The sequence below is a fragment of the Pseudophryne corroboree genome, chromosome 6 (genome assembly GCF_028390025.1).
Source record: "Pseudophryne corroboree isolate aPseCor3 chromosome 6, aPseCor3.hap2, whole genome shotgun sequence".
Lineage (NCBI taxonomy): Eukaryota > Metazoa > Chordata > Amphibia > Anura > Myobatrachidae > Pseudophryne > Pseudophryne corroboree.
Window position 1 is genome coordinate 774,964,688 of NC_086449.1, and position 17,665 is coordinate 774,982,352.

Sequence of the window (17,665 nt, forward strand, 5' to 3'; positions counted from 1 at the left end):
GTTTACGTGGGCGACTGCCGTGATGTTGTCCCACTGGATCAATACCGGCTGACCTTGAAGCAGAGGTCTTGCTAAGCTTAGAGCATTGTAAATTGCTCTTAGCTCCAGTATTTATGTGGAGAGAAGTCTCCAGACTTGATCACACTCCCTGGAAATTTTTTCCTTGTGTGACTGCTCCCCAGCCTTTCAGGCTGGCATCCGTGGTCACCAGGACCCAGTCCTGAATGCCGAATCTGTGGCCCTTTAGTAGATGAGCACTCTGCAGCCACCACAGAAGAGACACCCTTGTCCTTGGAGACAGGGTTATCCGCTGATGCATCGGAAGATGCGATCCGGACCATTTTTCCAGCAGATCCCACTGAAAAGTTCTTGCGTGAAATCTGCCGAATGGAATCGCTTCGTAAGAAGCCACCATTTTTCCCAGGACCCTTGTGCAATGATGCACTGACACTTTTCCTGGTTTTAGGAGGTTCCTGACTAGCTCGGATAACTCCCTGGCTTTCTCCTCCGGGAGAAACACCTTTTTCTGGACTGTGTCCAGAATCATCCCTAGGAACAGCAGACGTGTCGTCGGAGACAGCTGCGATTTTGGAATATTTAGAATCCACCCGTGCTGTCGTAGAACTACTTGAGATAGTGCTACTCCGACCTCCAACTGTTCTCTGGACCTTGCCCTTATCAGGAGATCGTCCAAGTAAGGGATAATTAAGACGCCTTTTCTTTGAAGAAGAATCATCATTTCGGCCATTACCTTGGTAAAGACCCGGGGTGCCGTGGACAATCCAAACGGCAGCGTCTGAAACTGATAATGACAGTTTTGTACCACGAACCTGAGGTACCCTTGGTGAGAAGGGCAAATTGGGACATGGAGGTAAGCATCCTTGATGTCCAGGGACACCATATAGTCCCCTTCTTCCTGGTTCGCTATCACTGCTCTGAGTGACTCCATCTTGATTTGAACCTTTGTATGTAAGTGTTCAAATATTTCAGATTTAGAATAGGTCTCACCTAGCCGTCTGGCTTCAGTACCACAATATAGTGTGGAATAATACCCCTTTCCTTGTTGTAGGAGGGGTACTTTGATTATCACCTGCTGGGAATACAGCTTGTGAATTGTTTCCAATACTGCCTCCCTGTCGGAGGGAGACGTTGGTAAAGCAGACTTCAGGAACCTGCGAGGGGGAGACGTCTCGAATTTCCAATCTGTACCCCTGGGATACTACTTGTAGGATCCAGGGGTCCACTTGCGAGTGAGCCCACTGCGCGCTGAAACTCTTGAGACGACCCCCCACCGCACCTGAGTCCGCTTGTACGGCCCCAGCGTCATGCTGAGGACTTGGCAAAAGCGGTGGAGGGCTTCTGTTCCTGGGAATGGGCTGCCTGCTGCAGTCTTCTTCCCTTTCCTCTATCCCTGGGCAGATATGACTGGCCTTTTGCCTGCTTGCCCTTATGGGGACGAAAGGACTGAGGCTGAAAAGACGGTGTCTTTCTCTGCTGAGATGTGACTTGGGGTAAAAAAGGTGGATTTTCCAGCTGTTGCCGTGGCCACCAGGTCCGATGGACCGACCCCAAATAACTCCTCCCCTTTATACGGCAATACTTCCATGTGCCGTTTGGAATCTGCATCACCTGACCACTGTCGTGTCCATAAACATCTTCTGGCAGATATGGACATCGCACTTACTCTTGATGCCAGAGTGCAAATATCCCTCTGTGCATCTCGCATATATAGAAATGCATCCTTTAAATGCTCTATAGTCAATAAAATACTGTCCCTGTCAAGGGTATCAATATTTTTAGTCAGGGAATCCGACCAAGCCACCCCAGCGCTGCACATCCAGGCTGAGGCGATTGCTGGTCGCAGTATAACACCAGTATGTGTGTATATACTTTTTAGGATATTTTCCAGCCTCCTATCAGCTGGCTCCTTGAGGGCGGCCGTATCTGGAGACGGTAACGCCACTTGTTTTGATAAGCGTGTGAGCGCCTTATCCACCCTAAGGGGTGTTTCCCAACGCGCCCTAACTTCTGGCGGGAAAGGGTATAACGCCAATAATTTTCTATCGGGGGAAACCCACGCATCATCACACACTTCATTTAATTTATCTGATTCAGGAAAAACTACAGGTAGTTTTTTCACACCCCACATAATACCCTCTTTTGTGGTACTTGTAGTATCAGAAATATGTAACACCTCCTTCATTGCCCTTAACATGTAACGTGTGGCCCAAATGGAAAATACGTTTGTTTCTTCACCGTCGACACTGGAGTCAGTGTCCGTGTCTGTGTCGACCGACTGAGGTAAATGGGCGTTTTAAAGCCCCTGACGGTGTTTGAGACGCCTGGACAGGTACTAATTGGTTTGCCGGCCGTCTCATGTCGTCAACCGACCTTGCAGCGTGTTGACATTATCACGTAATTCCCTAAATAAGCCATCCATTCCGGTGTCGACTCCCTAGAGAGTGACATCACCATTACAGGCAATTGCTCCGCCTCCTCACCAACATCGTCCTCATACATGTCGACACACACGTACCGACACACAGCACACACACAGGGAATGCTCTGATAGAGGACAGGACCCCACTAGCCCTTTGGGGAGACAGAGGGAGAGTTTGCCAGCACACACCAAAACGCTATATTATACAGGGACAACCTTATATAAGTGTTTTCCCTTATAGCATCTTAATATATAATAATATCGCCAAATAAGTGCCCCCCCTCTCTGTTTTAACCCTGTTTCTGTAGTGCAGTGCAGGGGAGAGCCTGGGAGCCTTCCTAGCAGCGGAGCTGTGTAGGAAAATGGCGCTGTGTGCTGAGGAGAATAGGCCCCGCCCCCTTTTCGGCGGGCTTCTTCTCCCGTTTTTCTGACAACCTGGCAGGGGTTAAATACATCCATATAGCCCCAGGGGCTATATGTGATGTATTTTTAGCCAGCATAGGTACTTTCATTGCTGCCCAGGGCGCCCCCCCAATCGCCCTGCACCCTCAGTGACCGTTGGTGTGAAGTGTGCTGAGAGCAATGGCGCACAGCTGCAGTGCTGTGCGCTACCTCATGAAGACTGAGAAGTCTTCAGCCGCCGATTTCTGGACCTCTTCTCTCTTCAGCATCTGCAAGGGGGTCGGCGGCGCGGCTCCGGTGACCCATCCAGGCTGTACCTGTGATCGTCCCTCTGGAGCTAGTGTCCAGTAGCCTAAGAAGCCAATCCATCCTGCACGCAGGTGAGTTCACTTCTTCTCCCCTAAGTCCCTCGTTGCAGTGAGCCTGTTGCCAGCAGGACTCACTGAAAATAAAAAACCTAACAAAACTTTTACTCTAAGCAGCTCTTTAGGAGAGCCACCTAGATTGCACCCTTCTCGGCCGGGCACAAAAACCTAACTGAGGCTTGGAGGAGGGTCATAGGGGGAGGAGCCAGTGCACACCACCTGATCCTAAAGCTTTTACTTTTGTGCCCTGTCTCCTGCGGAGCCGCTATTCCCCATGGTCCTGACGGAGTCCCCAGCATCCACTTAGGACGTCAGAGAAAATAAATTAATCTTTAAAGTGGGTGGGGCTTTCTACTCGCTATCCTGCAACACATGGGAAAATAGAAAGAGGAAGGACAGCACACCTAGCACTGAATGTTCCCAAGAACAATGCAATCAGCTATCTGCCTGCTACATCATAAATGCTCTCAGCGGACCGGTGAACTAAAACGCATTGGTACAGGATCAGAGAACACCTGAACATAAACTGAAGTGCAAGTGTTGTACGTCCGTGTGAACTGTGTGGCGTTACATGCTGCCGTCTGACAAACATGTTAAACAAGACAGAAATGGGTCATGGGAGTCATCTATTAGATTCACTGTTCTATTTAATGACCTGAGTTAATTGTGCATATTTATAGAGGACAATCTATTTATAGACAATAAAGAAAGGGTGCAAATACACTTTCTTGTTTATCCATGCAGGGTAAATACTGGCTGCTTTTGCATGCAGCCTACAAATGCTGGACAGATTTATTTTTATACTACAATCTAGTATTAGATTTGAAAGTACGTGTCCAACCTCTATCCCTGTACATTTTACATTTGCCCCACCTGCAGTACAACGTGGTTTTTAAAAAAATTTTTACCCGTTTTAAAACTTAAAAGTCCAGAATCTGATTTTGCAGTGAACAAGCCTGTCCAGCTATGGATCAGGGCAACTGCTCCTCCGCCCTATAGGTATGTAAAGATTATGCAAAATGGTTTCGTGGCCCTGCTAACGTTGTGGGCCAGAAAATTTATTTTACTTGGAACTTTCGAATTTTGAAGCATTCAGATCAGGCAGATAGAAATGACTGATCACACGGGATACGGTCTGAAGATAGACACTGTCTAGGTCGACAATGTTTAGGTTGACCACTATAGGTCGACAGTCACTAGGTCGACAGGTCAAAAGGTCGACATGAGTTTTTCACTTTTTTCTTTTTTTGAACTTTTTCATACTTAACGATCCACGTGGACTACGATTGGAACGGTAATCTATGCCGAGCGAAGCGAGGCACCTTGCCCGAAGTTTTGCGAGGGGACACGACGCACTAATTCGTCTTCCCGGTCACTGTATGCAGAAAACACACACACAAAAAAAAAAAAAACGTGTCGACCTTCCAACCCTGTCGATCTAGTGACTGTTGACCTATAGTGGTCGACCTAAACATTGTCGATTTGATGATCCACACCCGATCACACACCATATGCTAGATTAGTGCTTACAAACATCCCAAAGCCAGTCAACTAATTTACCAAGCCAAGCTACCAGTTTCCTTGTTCTGGCCAGGAAGTTTTGTAAGCAAATATTGTTAGGGTTTTATTGAGAACTATAAAACTATACAAAGGTCTGTGTGTGTGCCAACTGGTTTTATGATGAAAATATATCTACTTAAACGAAACCACTATCAAAATCCTCTTCTATATTCACCGATACACCCACATCAATACTCCCAGCTTGCTGACTTTATAATGTGTGCGTTTACATCACAAACTGGCTAACCTACTCTTGCTACACAACTAATGCAGTAAGTGAAACCTTGTGCTGCCTTGTGTTACGCCACAGACCCTATGTAATGACCGCAGCATGATTTCCTCTGTGCAAGTCCACAGCTAAGAATCCTACAAGCATAAAACAGCGAACAGACGACCCCGACTCTCCTCTCAGGCACTGCAATGTGATTACATGGCTATCACATAAACTTTGTCACTTCCTCAGTCATAACCTTGGCTCCCATAATTCCTCTGAATCTGAAAAGTTGTGTCAATCTGCCCCTTTAAAAATAGGGATAGTTTCCTCATTATATGGTACTCAACTGGACGGGTCCTTGGGGGTCCCAGAACAGAGGGTATGGGAAAGAACTGCTACAAGCTCGATTTCCACCCTAAATATGCTTACAAAATTGACCTCAGATGGTATTACACCTCAGATACGCTCTCCGACATCTTTCTCTTCACCATGGGGTTGTGGTGAATAAGGCACATTCCTCCGCATTTGGTGGACCTGTCCAATCTGATAGTATTATGGTATGGGTTAGCATACAGAACCTCCTGACCGCACTCTTCCCCCATGTCCTCCGCTTGCACACCCCTGGATCTCCTCCTGTGCTACCCCCTTGTTGAGGCTAGCCAACACTCAACTAAGCTCCCCACCCATATTTTAGCAGTGGCCAAATGCATGACCGCCGAATCCTGGAAATGGCACGGCTGACCCTGGGCTTCTTCTCCTGTATGTATTACACCATCCACATGTGGGTGGTGAGGAACTAAGCAAAAAACAAACAAACATAATACGGAACACATTAATTCAGGTGCGGGCTACTTGGCTGCATCTACAAACCCAAACCATGGGTTCCAACTTCCCATGGCTTAACGTGTACACTGACCTTACTACAACAATCCCACCCTCCACCATTCTTTATCTGACATTAAGTCCTTCACCATACTAACCAAAAGCAACCTTCCACCAAAACACTTTGGTCCATTTGGGCTCCATTGTCACCAAGGTAGCAACTTACACTCCCCTCATCTTCTTCCCCCTAATTAATAATACTTTTCTTGTGTTATGTCACTGTTTATTGTTCTTGTTTGAGTTTGGACCCTGTACTTTGTCCCTCTGCTATTTTACCTATATGCAGATGTAACCTGTATCCCACTGTTTATGCAAAAAAGAAAAAAAGAAAGAAAAAAGCTGACCGACAAGACCCCGGTCTCCAGTAACACCTATAGGTTTTTAAAATTTAAATTTCTGTTATGGTAAATGTTACAGTATGTGTTTAGCCTGCTGGACACCTTCTCCAACCTGCGTGTAACATAGCTTGTATTGTGTGATCATGTATGTCTTTTATGTCTGCTGTACAATCCCGGAAGGGTGACAGGTGGGGTTGCGGTTATGGTGTAAACATCTTTGTGTACTGTACTATGCCCCGGGCCATTGTAACTACATGTAGCAGGCATCCCAGTTTATATCCTGGACTGCACAAAGTCCAGCACTATAACATAACAAGATAGCTGGGAAATATGGTACAGGTATTACAGGATCAAGGTGAGGAAAGGTGTGTACACATATTTTACAGTTTCCGCTTATGTCACTGTGTCAGTAAGATAAACCCTATAGGAGAACTGGCTTGGGACTTTAATCAGGTTGGTTATTTATCCGTAATAAACCAGTTTACTCTGCTCCATCTGTGATTTGTATTGTATAGATCTGTCTCCGCACTGTTGCTAACCAATTATTGGCAGCTGAAACTCCAGCTACGCACACTGCAGCTTACTACAGACAGGACTCCCCAATCACTTTCCGACCACCCTAATAAACACTAACTTCCTGTTTCATGCTTCTCCCACCTTGCGGTATATGAAGCACTGTCCTGGTGTATTGCATGCTGTAGTGTATGCCCAGGACATCATTTGGAAGACTGTTTTACTCTAATAGAAATACAGATGGAACCTCGCTAATATAGCCTTCTCTGCTGTGCCATGGTGCACCAAGGTTTATTAGCATAAGCCTTTCGTCTATTGTTCTCAGCTGCAATACAATACAGAGAGAACAATACATCAGGGGATTAAGTCCGACAGCCCTGGCTCAGTTAATCCTGTTAAAGGGATAGATGAGCGGGGCTCCATCTGTATATGTGAATTTAATTAGAGATTTTGCTTGACAAAGGACATTGGGGTCGATTCAATTCGGCAATTTAAGAATAGCGCCGGGAATTAGCTCCCGACGCTATTCAATTCAGCTCCAGTTAAGTCGGCGATGTCCCGTTCTCGCCGACTAAACAGGTTGAATTGTTGGGAGAACGAGCATTCTCCGACTTAACTCCCCGGCGCGAGGCTGATTCCCGACAGAATCAGCCTCGCGCCGGCCGCGAGGCAGCACTTTTGTCGGGTTTCTTCTCTCATCCCCCGGGTCACTAGCAGCTGAATTGAATAGCGTCGGGAGCTAATTCCCGGCGCTATTCTTAAGTTGCCGAATTGAATCGACCCCATTGATGGAGAGGAGCCTGTTCCTTCCCTGGCCTCTATGCTATGCCAGTCTCACCATTTCTGACTTAACCAATAAATTATAATGTCGAGTGTACAAGATTAGGCCATTGTCTAGATCTTTATTTCTAGCCTTCAATGGACTTAAACCACCAGCTCTGACAGCCAATGACTGAGGATGACCTGTGGGCGTCCCTGAATCCTCCAACAATACAAAATACTGGTCATTGCTGCTAAAAATGAACGTAGGAGTGTGTGTACATGTGACAGGAATATAGACTGTAAGCCACAGTACCAGACATTCTGGCTGCCCCCTCTGGTCAGCACAGCAATGTGAGATGCGGGGTGTGTGGCCTTGTATAGTGGGCGGGGAGGAGGCGTGACGACAGAACAGGCTGTGGGTGGGGGCGTGGCTTCATCATAGCCACCCACTCCCAGCTATGAAATGCCAAGATCACCCGATTTTCAGGAGCCTCCCGGCCGCTCCAGAAGTGTCGGCAAGTATGCTGTAAGATCCACTGGTGTAAATGACTGATTCTCTGTAAAGTACAGCACAATATCTGCGCCATTAAAAGCATTTGTTATGGATAAATGTCACTGCACCGTATGTACAGTATAACACCTATCCTCCAACACTGTCCCCTTCCAAAAGGTTTCCCCGCATACCCGCATTGATCTACCCACCCTGAAAATTTTGGATGCAATACCATGCAAGAGAAAACATTTTAAACAGCCGAATTGTTTCTGGCCTCATAACCATGTCCAGTAAAGAAGAGACGATGTACTAAGAATTGGAGAGAGATAAAGTACACACCAAACAGCTCCTAACGGCCATGTTGCAGGCTGTGTTTGTAAAATGACAATTAGGAGCTGGTAGGCTGGTACTTTATCTCTCTTTATCTTTGTCCAAGGCTTAGTAGATCTCTCTCCACTTTCTCTCTCTCCAAGGCTTAGTACATCTGTCCCTTTTACTCTATGGGCCTAATTCGGATTTTGTACACAAACCCGATGTTTTATATAAATGTCCAATGGTGGGTGAACTGTGCATGCAGTGCCCGATAGCCGCAGCTGATGTATGGGGGCAGAGAGGGGGCCGTCCAGCCAGTGTTCCTGAAAAAGTGCCACGCCCCTGTACTCTGGGATTGTCACGGCCAGGGTCTGTGTCTTCTGACCGAGATATCACGGCCTCGTTTATGGAGCTGGATCTGCCAATCTGAGCAACCTGAATATTACGCAGATGGATGGTGGGCCTTGGACGCAGCAGGACCACGCATGCATCAAGGAGGCACCAGACATCTCCTGAGGCATTACCATGTTAGCATCACTGCTGCATTAGCAGCAGCGACCACATCTGGTCCTACGCATGAAAAGTAATCAGACGATGGTGTAAATTTCAGCGACTACATAGAAGACCGTAGCCTGGAGCAACAATAATGGAAAAAGGATGTTTTTCATATATATGCCTACATTATTTATTTTTAAAGCACCGCTCATACACAAACCGTGAGTGAACTATAAATAAGCATTAAAATAAGATTTTACTCACCGGTAAATCTATTTCTCGTAGTCCGTAGTGCATGCTGGGACTCCGTAAGGACCATGGGGAATAGCGGCTCCGCAGGAGACTGGGCACAACTAAAGAAAGCTTTAGGACTACCTGGTGTGCACTGGCTCCTCCCTCTATGACCCTCCTCCAGACCTCAGTTAGGATACAGTGCCCGGAAGAGCTGACACAATAAGGAAGGATTTTGAATCCCGGGTAAGACTCATACCAGCCACACCAATCACACCGTATAACTCGTGATACTATACCCAGTTAACAGTATGAGAACAACTGAGCCTCTCAACAGATGGCTCAACAATAACCCTTTAGTTAACAATAACTATATACAAGTATTGCAGACAATCCGCACTTGGGATGGGCGCCCAGCATCCACTACGGACTACGAGAAATAGATTTACCGGTGAGTAAAATCTTATTTTCTCTGACGTCCTAAGTGGATGCTGGGACTCCGTAAGGACCATGGGGATTATACCAAAGCTCCCAAACGGGCGGGAGAGTGCGGATGACTCTGCAGCACCGAATGAGCAAACTCTAGGTCCTCCTCAGCCAGGGTATCAAACTTGTAGAATTTAGCAAATGTGTTTGACCCCGACCAAGTAGCTGCTTGACAAAGTTGTAAAGCCGAGACCCCTCGGGCAGCCGCCCAAGAAGAGCCCACCTTCCTCGTGGAATGGGCTTTCACTGATCTAGGATGCGGCAGTCAAGCCGCAGAATGTGCAAGCTGAATCGTACTACAGATCCAGCGAGCAATAGTCTGCTTTGAAGTAGGAGCACCCAGCTTGTTGGGTACATACAGGATAAATAGCGAGTCAGTTTTTCTGACACCAGCTGTCCTGGAAACATAAATTTTCAGGGCCCTGACTAAGTCCAACAACTTGGAATCCTCCAAGTCTTTAGTAGCCGCAGGCACCACGATAGGTTGGTTCAAATGAAAGGCTGATACCACCTTAGGGAGAAACTGGGGACGAGTCCTCAATTCTGCCCTATCCATATGGAAAATCAGATAAGGGCTTTTACATGACAAAGCCGCCAATTCTGACACACGCCAACAGCATGACCACTTTCCACGTGAGATATTTTAATTCCAAGTGGCTCAAACCAATGTGACTTTAGGAAATCCAACACCACGTTGAGATCCCAAGGTGCCACTGGAGGCACAAAAGGGGGCTGAATATGCAGCACTCCCTTAACAAATGTCTGAACTTCAGGTAGGGAAGCCAGTTCTTTCTGGAAGAAAAATCGATAGAACCGAAATCTGGACCTTAATGGAACCCAATTTTAGGCCCATAGTCACCCCTGACTGTAGGAAGTGCAGAAAACGGCCCAGCTAAAATTCCTCCGTTGGGGCCTTCCTGGCCTCACACCACGCAACATATTTTCGCCATATGCGGTGATAATGGTTTGCGGTCACTTCTTTCCTAGCTTTAATCAGCGTAGGGATGACTTCCTCCGGAATGCCCTTTTCCTTCAGGATCCGCCGTTCAACCGCCATGCCGTCAAACGCAGCCGCGGTAAGTCTTGGAACAGACAGGGCCCCTGCTGCAGCAGGTCCTGTCTGAGCGGCAGAGGCCATGGGTCCTCTGAGATCATTTCTTGAAGTTCCGGGTACCAAGCTCTTCTTGGCCAATCCAGAACAATGAGTATAGTTCTTACTCCTCTTTTCCTTATTATTCTCAGTACCTTGGGTATGAGAGGAAGAGGAGGGAACACATAAACCGACTGGAACACCCACGGTGTCACTAGAGCGTCCACAGCTATTGCCTGAGGGTCTCTCGACCTGGCGCAATATCTTTCTAGCTTTTTGTTTAGGCGGGACGCCATCATGTCCACCTGTGGCCGTTCCCAACGGTTTACAATCAGCTGGAAAACTTCTGGATGAAGTCCCCACTCTCCCGGGTGGAGGTCGTGCCTGCTGAGGAAGTCTGCTTCCCAGTTGTCCACTCCCGGAATGAACACTGCTGACAGTGCTAACACGTGATTTTCCGCCCATCGGAGAATCCTTGTGGCTTCTGCCATCGCCATCCTGCTTCTTGTGCCGCCCTGTCGGTTTACATGGTCGACTGCCGTGATGTTGTCTGACTGGATCAGTACCGGCTGGTTTTGAAGCAGGGGTTTTGCCTGACTTAGGGCATTGTAAATGGCCCTCAGTTCCAGAATATTTATGTGTAGGGAAGTCTCCTGACTTGACCATAGCCCTTGGAAGTTCCTTCCCTGTGTGACTGCCCCCCAGCCTCGAAGGCTGGCATCCGTGGTCACCAGGACCCAGTCCTGTATGCCGAATCTGCGGCCCTCTTGAAGATGAGCACTCTGCAGCCACCACAGCAGAGACACCCTGGTCCTTGGAGACAGGGTTATCAGCCGATGCATCTGAAGATGCGATCCGGACCACTTGTCCAACAGGTCCCACTGAAAAGTCCTTGCATGGAACCTGCCGAATGGAATTGCTTCGTAGGAAGCTACCATTTTTCCCAGGACTCACGTGCAGTGATGCACCGACACCTGTTTTGGTTTCAGGAGGCCTCTGACTAGAGATGACAGCTCCTTGACTTTTTCCTCAGGGAGAAACACTTTTTTCTGTTCTGTGTCCAGAACCATCCCCAGGAACAGTAGACGTGTCGTAGGGACCAGCTGTGACTTTGGAATATTTAGAATCCAACCGTGCTGTTGTAGCACCTCCCGAGATAGTGCTATCCCCGACCAACAACTGCTCCCTGGACCTCGCCTTTATCAGGAGATCGTCCAAGTACGGGATAATTAAAACTCCCTTTTTTCGAAGGAGTATCATCATTTCGGCCATTACCTTGGTAAATACCCTCAGTGCCGTGGACAGACCAAACGGCAACGTCTGGAATTGGTAATGACAATCCTGTACCACAAATCTGAGGTACTCCTGGTGAGGATGGTAAATGGGGACATGCAGGTAAGCATCCTTGATGTCCAGTGATACCATGTAATCCCCCTCGTCCAGGCTTGAAATAACCGCCCTGAGCGATTCCATCTTGAATTTGAATTTTTTTATATAAGTGTTCAAGGATTTCAAATTTAAAATGGTTCTCACCGAACCGTCCGGTTTCGGTACCACAAACATTGTGGAATAGTAACCCCGTCCTTGTTGAAGGAGGGGCACCTTGACTATCACCTGCTGGGAATACAGCTTGTGAATTGCCTCTAGCACTGCCTCCCTGTCTGAGGGAGTTGTTGGCAAGGCAGATTTGAGGAAACGGCGAGGGGGAGACGTCTCGAATTCCAGCTTGTACCCTTGAGATACCACTTGAAGAATCCAGGGATCCACCCGTGAGCGAGCCCACTGATTGCTGAAGTTCTTGAGACGGGCCCCCACCGTACCTGGCTCCGCCTGTGGAGCCCCAGCGTCATGCGGTGGACTTAGAGGAAGCGGGGGAGGACTTTTGTTCCTGGGAACTGGCTGTATGCTGCAGCTTTTTCCCTCTACCTCTGCCTCTGGGCAGAAAGGACGCGCCTTTAACCCGCTTGCCTTTCTGGGGCCGAAAGGACTGTACCTGATAATACAGTGCTTTCTTTGGCTGTGAGGGAACATGGGATAAAAATGTTGACTTCCCAGCTGTCGCTGTGGAAACGAGGTCCGAGAGACCATCCCCAAACAACTCCTCACCCTTATAAGGCAAAACTTCCATGTGCCTTTTAGAATCTGCATCACCCGTCCACTGCCGAGTCCATAATCCTCTCCTGGCAGAAATGAACAATGCACTTATTCTAGATGCCAGCCGGCAGATCTCCCTCTGTGCATCTCTCATGTACAAGACTGAGTCTTTTATATGCTCTACGGTTAGCAATATAGTGTCCCTGTCCAGGGTGTCAATATTTTCTGACAGGGAATCTGACCAAGTAGCAGCAGCACTGCACATCCACGCTGAAGCAATAGCTGGTCTCAGTATAACACCAGTGTGTGTATATATAGACTTTAGGATAGCCTCCTGCTTTCTATCAGCAGGTTCCTTTAGGGCGGCCGTATCCGGAGACGGTAGTGCCACCTTTTTAGACAAACGTGTGAGCGCTTTATCCACCCTAGGGGGAGTTTCCCAACGTGACCTATCCTCTGGCGAGAAAGGGAACGCCATTAGTAATTTTTTGAAATCACCAATTTCTTATCAGGGAAAGCCCACGCTTCTTCACACACTTCATTTAATTCTTCAGATGAGGGAAAAACTATTGGTAGTTTTTTCTCCCCAAACATAATACCCTTTTTTGAGGTACCTGGGTTTATATCAGAAAGGTGTAAAACCTCTTTCATTGCCTCAATCATGCCACGAATGGCCCTTGTGGACATTAAATTTGCACTTATTTTAGATGCCAGCCGGCAAATATCCCTCTGTGCATCTCTCATGTATAAGACTGCGTCTTTTATATGCTCTATGGTTAGCAGTATAGTGTCCCTGTCTAGGATATCAATATTTTCTGACAGGGAATCTGACCACGCAGCTGCAGCACTGCACATCCATGCTGAAGCAATAGCTGGTCTCAATATAATACCTGAGTGTGTATATACAGACTTCAGGATAGCCTCCTGCTTTCTATCAGCAGGCTCCTTTAGGGCGGCCGTGTCCGGAGACGGTAGTGCCACCTTCCTTGACAGACGTATGAGCGCTTTATCCACCCTAGGGGATGTTTTCCAACGTGACCTATCCTCTGGCGGGAAAGGGTACGCCATTAATAACCTTTTAGAAATTACTAGTTTCTTATCGGGGGAAGCCCACGCTTCTTCACACACTTCATTTAATTCATCAGATGGGGGAAAAACCACTGGTAGTTTTTTCTCCCCAAACATAATACCCTTTTTTGTGGTTCCTGGGGTAATATCAGAAATGTGCAACACATTTTTCATTGCCGCAATCATGTAACGTGTGGCCCTATTGGAATGTACATTAGTCTCATCGTCGTCGACACTGGATTCAGTATCCGTGTCGACATCTGTGTCCGCCATCTGAGGTAGCGGGCGTTTTAGAGCCCCTGATGGCTTTTGAGACAGCTGGGCAGGCACAAGCTGAGAAGCCGGCTGTCCCACATCTGCTATGTCGTCAAACCTTTTATGTAAGGAGTTGACACTTTCACGTAATTCCTTCCACAAGTCCATCCACTCAGGTGTCGGCCCCGCAGGGGGCGACATCACATTTATCGGCACCTGCTCCGCCTCCACATAAGCCTCCTCATCAAACATGTCGACACAGCCGTACCGACACACCGCACACACACAGGGAATGCTCTGAGGACAGGACCCCACAAAGCCCTTTGGGGAGACAGAGAGAGAGTATGCCAGCACACACCAACAGTGCTATATAACACAGGGATTAACACTATAACTGAGTGATTTTTCCCAATAGCTGCTTGTATACACAATATTGCGCCTAAATTTAGTGCCCCCCCTCTCTTTTTTACCCTATGTAGTCTGGAAACTGCAGGGGAGAGCCTGGGAGCGATCCTTCCAGCGGAGCTGTGAGGGAAAATGGCGCCAGTGTGCTGAGGGAGATAGCCCCGCCCCTTTTTCGGCAGACTTCTCCCACTTTTTTCTATGTATATCTGGCAGGGGTATTTTACACATATATAGTCTCTGACTATATTATGTGTTATTTGCCAGCCGAGGTACTCAATATTGCAGCCCAGGGCGCCCCCCCCCAGCGCCCTGCACCCATCAGTGACCGGAGTGTGAGGTGTGCATGGGAAGCAATGGCGCACAGCTGCAGTGCTGTGCGCTACCTTGATGAAGACCGAAGTCTTCTGCCGCCGATTTCCAGGACCCTCTTCTTGCTTCTGGCTCTGTAAGGGGGACGGCGGCGCGGCTCCGGGACCGGACGACCGAGGCTGGGCCTGTGTTCGATCCCTCTGGAGCTAATGGTGTCCAGTAGCCTAGAAGCCCAAGCTAGCTGCAAGCAGGTAGGTTCGCTTCTCTCCCCTTAGTCCCTCGTAGCAGTGAGTCTGTTGCCAGCAGATCTCACTAAAAATAAAAAACCTAAAATAAATTTTCTTTTTCTAAGAGCTCAGGAGAGCCCCTAGTGTGCATCTAGCTCAGCCGGGCACAAAATTCTAAATGAGGTCTGAAGGAGGGTCATAGAGGGAGGAGCCAGTGCACACCAGGTAGTCCTAAAGCTTTCTTTAGTTGTGCCCAGTCTCCTGCGGAGCCACTATTCCCCATGGTTCTTACGGAGTCCCAGCATCCACTTAGGACGTCAGAGAAAATATATTGTTACAATTAGCTACAAAAAAATATATAATAAAGGCATAATTTGGGTACATTAATAAACACTATTCCAATTCAGCCCAATGCATCACAAAGAGTGACATAAGGTCACCAACGAATGACGTTACACGTCTGCTACCCCCCAAGGTGGGACGTTTACTAAAGTCAGATAGTCACTCGCACAACAGAGGAACGTCTCAATAGTGACCACTGAATCAATGCACCCAAGATAATGCACAGAAAAAGATTAAGCAGGACTGCAAGACTATCAGATCCCACTGTACGCTAATTACAACAAACAGATGCTTATCTGATCTGATTTGTTTTTAGTTTACAATAAACGATTGTCTAAAGCAAAATACGAAACTGCTCACAAATCTGGACTGTGAGAAACAGTTCTTATATGCACCAGACCCGTATAAAGAGTTTGGCAGACTACACAAATCTGGGAGCTTGGCACAATCCACCACATTGCAGTGGGCCCTTATAGCGCACTGATTGGCCGCAATACAGGAGATCCCATAACATGAACGGAACGCACACTCAAAAGTTAGCACCATGTAAAGCAGAATCCGATTCAACTGCACTGCCCCCTACAAGGCCAGATTACAGACAAGGCAGGTAAACTCCCAGCATCATCCTCCTCCACCCCCCACCCCCCCACCAACTAATAAAGTACCACTAAGCAGCTTCATCACATGACAGGCGGTGGTCAAAAAATGACAGGCTCTGATTGGTTGATACTTTATCTCTCTCCAAACTTAAACAAATCTCCCCCACAATAAGTATGCCTTGTATTAACATTGGGCGATTCGACTGCCGGTGTAAGAAATCTGCTCCAAGGGGGAGATGAGCTAAGACTTGGAGAGAGAAAGAATCAGCCAATCAGCTCCTAATTGCCATGTTACCAGCTGTGTTTGAAAAATGACAGTGATCAGCTGGCTGGATGGCACTTTTTCTGCATGGTTTAGGACTTCCACCCCCATGTGAAATAGAATTAAGAGAGGTTTCCATGAGCTTGGAAACGTCTCATTACAGTAAAAGCAGTGGATACACGCATAAGCCTCTATGCAGAAAAGCAGACAGTGAAAGTAAAATGCAGATTATACAGATATTTTATCAAATTTGGGTACATGACTGATATTTGGCCACCATTAAAACCCAGATTTATCAAGCCTTGAAGAGTGATAAATAGCACGGTGATAGAGTGCCAACCAATCAGCTCCTAACATTTCAAACACAGCCTGTGACATTAAAGAGCTGATTGGTTGGTACTTTATCACAGTGCTATTTTATCACTCTCCTAGGCTTGATAAATCTGGGCCTTATAGGCCCTACACACTGGCCAATTTTTTTTAAAGATGTGAACGATCTCGTTCTTTAGTGTCAGCAATAAGTAAGACATCTCCGCACCCTGCACAGGTATGCTGGTATATTGAATTCAGGTTGCACAGGTGAAAAAGTGCAAACTCAGTGAGATCAGATTGGAACAACCATGATCTACCCAACCAATGTATTTCTCTATGTTTAGCACCAATTAGCCCAAAGAGACTGTAACAAGAGTTATTAAAACTGACCATAAATCACAGTTACAAGGGCTCCCTTCACCCAAAACACACGAGTGGAGACAATTTAGATCGGCCGATTTTAATTGAAACCGACATAATAGAGAATGGACATACACTATAAGAAATTTGAAGCCAGCTATGTGCAGCCAGCCACAGGCATGATGGGAAATGTAGTCCAGACATTCTCTCCTCCCACCTACAGGACCCAGCCCCAGCAATCACAGTGTCACTCGGACGTATTACTCCGCGGCAGTGTGCGGCATACCGTCAGCGTAGAGTGTTTCGTCATCGTCGTCCGCTCTCCCTGGGGACGCGATAAGCAGCAGCGGGAGGAGAAGCAGCAGCAGCCCGGCGCTCCGGGGACTCCTCCGTGTCTCGCAGGCGGCCATGTCAAGGAAGGGAGATGCTGGCAAAGAGCAGGATGTGTGACGTATCGGGACTCCGCCGGTGTGTAGTAGCGGAATGAATAGGGGAGCGCTGTCGCAGCTTGTATTTATAAACTCGACCCCACCCCTTCAGTGGCTCTCCGCCAATCACAGCGCGCGATGAGGGAAGCCGCCCTTCTCTGGGGATGCTGTGTGGATGTGTGGTGGCCAGACCCCGCCCCTAGCTGCTCATTCACACAGTGCTCTCCTTATTATGTAGTACTATGTAGTGACAGAAGCTTTATATGTATGTAGTATACACTGAATAGTACTGTATATAGATATAGAGACTTTATAAGTGCTGTAGACTGTAAACTAAACATACAGTATTTAGGTGGTTTATCTGTAGTATATACAGAGTATATACAGTATATACAGAGCCGTTCTATACATTATACAGATA

General features: G+C 47.5%; 1 protein-coding gene across 1 annotated transcript in view; it reads right to left on the reverse strand.

Moving 5' to 3' along the window:
* C6H5orf15 (chromosome 6 C5orf15 homolog) overlaps positions 1-17,312 on the reverse strand; it is a 47,268-nt gene extending 29,956 nt beyond the window's left edge. Inside the window, exon 1 of the mRNA XM_063928699.1 lies at positions 17,103-17,312. Coding sequence (XP_063784769.1) covers positions 17,103-17,226 — 124 coding nt within the window. The 5' untranslated portion in view covers positions 17,227-17,312. The remainder of the gene's footprint in view (positions 1-17,102) is intronic.
* Between the last annotated feature and the right edge of the window lie 353 nt (positions 17,313-17,665).